The sequence below is a fragment of the Cariama cristata genome, unplaced genomic scaffold (assembly GCF_000690535.1).
Source record: "Cariama cristata isolate BGI_N322 unplaced genomic scaffold, ASM69053v1 scaffold24983, whole genome shotgun sequence".
Classification (NCBI taxonomy): Eukaryota; Metazoa; Chordata; class Aves; order Cariamiformes; family Cariamidae; genus Cariama; species Cariama cristata.
In genome coordinates, this window is record NW_009610539.1 from 26,470 (window position 1) to 33,213 (window position 6,744).

Genomic DNA, 6,744 nt, shown 5'->3' on the forward strand with positions numbered 1-6,744 from the left:
TATAACAACACAAAAAATACAAGTCTTTGTTACTGTGTTCATAAAGCATTTCAGAAACTAGCAATGTTGTAATTCAGCCCTTATTTTTGTTACCCTGATACCCAACAGCAGTAAAAAGGAGCATCTGAGTAAAGTTGAAATGCCAGAATATCTACAAAAATCCTAAAGACATATAATCTGAAAGTGGTTTTAGGCAACCTAAAGTCAGTGATCTCTTACACTGTAAAAAAGAGGTTTCTGATAACCTACTTAGCACGATGAAAAGTTATCTTTTCAACCCTCGAATAACCAAACCTTTAGAAGGATATGTTCTCAGGGGACTTTTTTCAAAAACAGAGGGAGATGTGGTGTTTGGCATGTACTAAGAGTCCTTTTTTTTTTTTTTTTTTAAAAAAAAAAAAAAAAAAGATGAATGTTTTTGCATCCTTACCTTTTCACTGAAACACTCAAGCAAGTCTTGGACATACCCTCGCATTTCTTGCAAAAACTTATACTGTTCACCAATACCCCCAGAAGACCCTTCTAATCTTTCAATTGCCTTGGTAGAGTCCTCTCGGCTTTGCTGATGTTTCTCATATTGCTGTCGATTAGCTTTGTGCAATTCTTTCATAGAGTCCAACCTGAAGGGCAACGGATAAATAGCAAATTTACATCCAAAAGTCTGTATATTTCAGACTGTTGAGATATTAAAAAGACAGTGCAAGTACCACGTCTATGTATGGGAAATACTGCAAAGACATATTCTCTAACTTTCATCTGTCGCTTCCTTCCCTCTCTATATAAACAGCAAGACTAATGGTTTAAATTAATTTGCTAGACTATGCTCAGTGCGTTGCACTGCCCACTCCTACAAATTTTACATGGGTTGATAGCACTTAGAATAGTGCAAGGCTGGCCCTAGAGTAAAACTGGGAGGAAAGCTTGGGGGGCAGGGGGAGAACTATAGCTTATACAAAGCAGTCTTATTCGTCTACTAACTTGATTCACTGTCAAAGGTTGTAACACTACAAGGGGCATACAAACCACTTTTGAAGGCATGTAAAGTGCAAGTTCTTCATTACAAATGATTTCTCACTGCAATTGAGTTGTTCATTCAGTAGGAGCTTTTGTGTACCTGACAAGCAGATTACAGTGTTTAAACCAAAAAACACTGTATATACTAAAATTTAAATTCTTTATCTACTGAAGGGGAAAAATTGGATTCATAGTTTAAAAGAATGCAAGTTGACAAGCTAAACACCTCACTGGCCTTTCAATTCTTGACTATAAGACTGCGCAGCGTCCAGAAGATGCAACTCAGACCTGTCTTCAACAAGACCAATGGCCTCATATTTAAAGCTTCACTTCCAGAGAAGCAATCCAAGGAGATTTTCGAACAAAGTTTCAATGTCATCTTCACTTTGAGCTTTTTTTTGTTTGCCTTTTTTTTTTTTTAAATGGATGTGCCAGTCAATACTTTTCCAGCGATGAAACTCTGCGTTTGCTCACCAAGACTAAAAGACGCCTGAGGAACAGAAAGCTAGGGGACAGGTCTTTAAGTCTAAAAAGATGGTCTGTCCTACCTGTCTTTAAGCTGTTTCTTTACCAAATCAATAGTAACAGGAGTCATCTCATTACTGGGAGTTTTGAAAGGAACTGTATTATCTGTTTTTTGAGACTTGGTTTCCGATGATCCATACGCAGCATAGGTGTATGGAATGCCATATGATGAACCGTAAGACAGTGTCTGGTAAGTGTTCTGGTAGTACAGATTATTCACTTCAGCAGGCTGACTTGGTTGAACCTAATGGAAGAGGAAATGCAATTGTACTATATTAGACTTTAAAGAAAGGAAAAACTTTATTTCTTTCACATCTCAAATATTATAAAGTGAAAAATGTAGGCAGGTACATTTACAAAATGTAATTATCAAGTGGATTTAAGTCTAGAATTACTAACAACTAAGGTGAAAGACACAAATTCCCTCAGAAGCACCTTCTTAAATGGACAAACTCTTAGTATCATTATCATTCTAAACATTTATACTTACAACAAGTTATTAAATGACAATTTTAACCAGCCTGTAACTGCTACAATAACAGAGTGTTTGGGACTATACTAAATTTTGCTAAGACTACTTAATAGAATGACACAGATTCTTAGAGTCAGTGTGTTTGGTTGTGATTTTGCTGAAATGTTTTTAAAAAAAAAAAACACAACACACTATCCTCTTCAACTGAGTGGCAACTTCACTATGAATTCTCAGACAACATACAGTACAACCTGCTACAAATTCCAACTCTATGCTGCAACACAAGATACAGAAAAAACAAACACACACACACCGTTTACATAGACTCTGTAAACCCAATGATAAACAAGAAAAGAGGTCTCTTCAAACTGGCATTATTCTAGCCCTGGTTTAGGCTGCAAATAAATGCTGGTTAATAGCACCACAATCAACCAGTATCTACCCAGAATTGAGAGACTAATAAAACAGACACCACCGGATACTTAAAATCTGACCTCTCATTTATCTTTAAAGAATATCAGAAGTTACACATTGAAATTCTCAGACGAGACAGTCTTCTGTAAAATACTCAAGTTTGTAATGGATTTAGCCAGTATATGCAGAAACAAACCAAAAAGAGCTCACAACTAAATACATGCCTGAGGTATGTTGATTCCTTTCCGTATCTGTTCTTGCTCCCATCTACTGAGTTCTTCATCTTGTTCCCCTGCCACCAGTGCTTCATCATCACTTCCCTCAATACCTTAATACAAGTAAAACAGGTAACAAAAAGGAGAAGCTACTGTATTCATAGTAAGGGCCATGAGTTCATAAAACCTGAGAGACCATGCTTCAGTGGGAACACCTCAGTGCATCCTCCTCTCCTCTTCACAAGGAATTAAGGATGCTAGCCTACGAATTATTATCTCAGAGGTTCCACTTAAAAAATCCAATGGGTAAATTTGCAATTAACTGCTGGTAAAACCCTCTAATGTTAAAATTCTATATCTCTTACTAATTCTTCTTTTCCAAAAGGTTACCTTACCTGCTTGTCAGCAAGAAGAATGCTATACCAAAGAACTAATGTTTTTCTTTTCACAACTATACACTTCCTAAAAAACAAAGTACAGGAATACTACTAATTAATCCTTAGTGTACGTTTCTACCAGATTCAGTAGAGTTGTGTGCTTCTAAGCACAGGAACATAGTTTGTGCTCAAAATTTTACATGCAGATTCCATTATGCAATACTTTTCCTTAGAAATGGAATACATCTCCAGATTCATGCCTGTCTGAAAAACATGTCGCTTAAAAATGCTGAATGGGAGCACTTGCAGTGAAAACAGTGTGAATGTTTATCAGCTGTCCTTCTAAAAAGGTTTTACCTATTTCCTCAGCAATCTTTTGCCTTTGGGATTTTTCCTTCACTGTAAAAACTATCCTCCTCTTCTCGTCATCATCTTCATCATCACTGGCATCATTTTCATCTTCTCGAACAAGGCGGCCTTTACCTGGTTCACTGTCAACGGGAGTAAAGTCTCCAAGTTCACGAGCCATTTGACGCTTTTTCCTAGCGGCGTGAATAAAAGCAGCATCTGGAATTTCTCCTAGAGATAGATGTTTGCACCGTTAAACAACCACTGCAACAAAACTGGTATTACGACTTTTTATTACTCATCTCCGCCACCCTAACCAAATCATCTTTGCAAACAAAAAAAAATGTGAGAGGAAAAGAAATCTATACTCACAGAAACAGTTGCAAGCAACTTATAAACTGCACATGCAAACTTTCTGACCAGAAACCCTCAAAGCTAGGATCTTCCCAAAAAGTCTGGCTCTGCTTCCAGCAGCTCACATGCCATAAGAGCAGGAGCCTCATGTTCCTGTGGGAAATATTCCTAAAGAAGAGGAAGCCCGTTTACAGGACCTGACTATTGCAAAGGGAGGAAAAAAATTAGGTTCCTGACTGTGTCACTTCCTGCCCTGATACTCCTCCCAACTCTTCTTATTTTAGGGGAACAAAAAACATTTCAACAGATGACAGCTCAGAGATTAACAGAACACCAAACCAGACAAAGCTAATATGAGAAGACTGTACAATCAAGGGGAAACAAGAAAAGTAGACGTAATTAAAAATCTAAAATCCCCAAATCAATGCAAATTACATAAGTCATATAAAGAATGGTCCCCCAAAACGAATTTTTCAGATATGAATAATTTTTAACACTACTTTGATTAGGCATGCACAAAAGGTTAAATTTCAGATTCTCTTTATGCTTGACATGAGATACTTTATTCGAGCGAGCAATATCTTTAGAGATATAATAACGTACATATCGTACCATTTTGCGATCACCCCTAAAAGGAAAATTATTTCAGAGTCAACTAGGAAATTCTTTTTCCCTTGAAACACGGTGAAATCTGTGGACCCAGGACATCCATCTTCTATTTGGGGAGCAGGCTACCATGAGTTAGCTAACAATTAGTGAACTAGTTTCAAAAATACTTCCTCAGACTGATTTCTTTGGCCTCGGAGCCTGACTAGAACCTCATTAGACAAAATGAGATAGGAAAACATTTGAGATACCTTGCAGACCTCTAGCTGAGACATCTGAATTAAAGACAGAATTTTAATTGAAAGCAGTTAAAATTTATGTTAAGTCACCTATTCCAAATCTAGATTTTCTTACAGTTTGTCATCACTTTGAGAGACAAATTCCTGCCTTCGACATCAAGATGAAACATTCTGTAGTAAAAAATTTTCTCTCATAAGGCTTGTAAAATTGAGCGGCTTTGGAAAACAGTAGTTTCCTGAATTCTCAGATGCTGGATACATTGCTGGAAAGCATTTCCTTACCTCTCAAATACATTAGTCTGCTGTAAACACTGGCTAAAGTATTTGTTAGCATATCAGACATATTACAAAAACTAACCTGGGCGGAGAACATTCAGTGATGACAGAGCACTTGAAAAAGCCCCACCAGCTTTTGGTTTTTCTTCTTCCTTCTCACTTTCAACTTCCATTTCTTCTTCACCATGCTCACTGTTTGCAGTCCCATCTTCTTGACCTATATCCTTAATCTGTCCTGTCTTTTCTAGTGGTGGTTCGACTGGTAAGATAACAAAGTCCATGTTTTACTCTTTTTATAAAGATCACTCGAAGTACTTTTTTAAGGTCTAACAACCAAAAGTAAAAATCAAATTAAAATGTTAAATGATAATTTTATTGTTTGAAATCTAGTAAAATACGCCTTAATTGTGATTAAGTCACTGACATCCTCTCAAAATTTGACAGACACCCCAACAACCACTAAACATTCTATGTATTGCCAAGTATTAAAAAAGTGAGGGAACACAATAATTAAGATCATATGTGCAACCTTCACACATGCTCTTACGTATTAATTAGAAAGCACAAGAACAGACTCATTTCAAAAGAACCTTTTCATTTTCCTCTTGGGCTGGGTGCAACATTACCCTACATTAGGTGGGGAACATAGAAATACATGCAGCAGGTACAAATATTGTGTAAAAAAATGCACGTTAAGTCCTGATCTAAGCTGCACATATCTGAGTTTTTAGACTTTAGCATTTGTTTAGAGAATCTAGACTACTGACTCAGTAGCAGCCATGAGGTCTTTGCACTATAACCAAACCAACTACAGAGACTGCAAAACAGGCAAGCAGAAAATAAGGACACACTAGCCATGTACAAAATGCAAATTTTTAAGGATCTTTGTGACAGAAACAAGAATTAAGATCCTGGTTTCCACAGATCACCTGAACATTAACCAAAAAAAATGATAATTTCTGGTTTTGCTCATACCCCATACCACTGCACAGGCAACTTAAAGATTCTAATAAGAATTTAGAATCATAGAATCATAGAATCATTATGGTTGGAAGAGACCTCAAAGATCATCAAGTCCAACCGTATACGTGATGCCAATGATGAAGACACAGTTCTAAACTAATTTAATTCCTTCCTAATTCAATAGGAGGAAACTCATCTGACAAGCCGAGCTGAAATACCGAAACTACTGAGGTCTACTGACAACCATATATGTAGCTAAAAAGTTTCATCATTCTACATTCATTCCACCTAAGAGAGAATCAAAGAACTCTACCAGCTTCAGAACAGCGTTTGTCAGGTTCAAATGAACACATTTAATGCATGCTTTACTTCAGTTCTAAATGCTAAACCCTCTAGAAGACCAACAAACCATCTTGAAAACAAGTAATTTGTATTTACAGTGCTAAATCTTTTCCATTACAAAAGTTACTGTTAGTTTTGCAGTTACCATCTGTTGGAGAATTGACCTCTGTTCTAACTTTTGATTTTTCAAGATCTTCCTTGTATTCTTTCTTCAATTGTTTTACAATCTTTTTGCTGTAACTTGATTTCTTCACTTTAAAAACTTCTTCAGTTTCTTTAAAAGAAAAGTTGGAAAACATTACATTAGACCTGCCAAAAAGTATACTTACCTATTAAATCTCTTAATCTTGTACCTAGAATTTAATAAATGCCCCTAACAATGAAATTTAATGTGAATTTACACTGTTGCAACAAAACCAGTCCCACATCCTTTCATGTCTACCTCGTCTTTTTGTGGTCATTTTCACGTGTGTTCATCCCACTCACAGCACAGTCACAGAAAAGCAAAGCAGAAGTTACACAAAAGTGTACACACATGGCCTGCTTTTATCTGACTGTAGCAATTTTTTTAAAAAATAAATAAATAAATAAAAAGAAGC

At 36.4% G+C, this 6,744-nt stretch overlaps 1 protein-coding gene across 1 annotated transcript in view; it reads right to left on the minus strand.

Moving 5' to 3' along the window:
• The window catches only part of PAXBP1 (PAX3 and PAX7 binding protein 1), a gene marked incomplete at its 5' end in the record, with an annotated part of 25,159 nt that extends 18,740 nt beyond the window's left edge, over nucleotides 1–6,419 (minus strand). The window contains 6 exons of the mRNA XM_009697931.1: nucleotides 431–620; nucleotides 1,563–1,783; nucleotides 2,650–2,753; nucleotides 3,375–3,596; nucleotides 4,923–5,099; nucleotides 6,291–6,419. Of these exons, the coding sequence (XP_009696233.1) occupies nucleotides 431–620; nucleotides 1,563–1,783; nucleotides 2,650–2,753; nucleotides 3,375–3,596; nucleotides 4,923–5,099; nucleotides 6,291–6,419 (1,043 nt within the window). The remainder of the gene's footprint in view (nucleotides 1–430; nucleotides 621–1,562; nucleotides 1,784–2,649; nucleotides 2,754–3,374; nucleotides 3,597–4,922; nucleotides 5,100–6,290) is intronic.
• Between the last annotated feature and the right edge of the window lie 325 nt (nucleotides 6,420–6,744).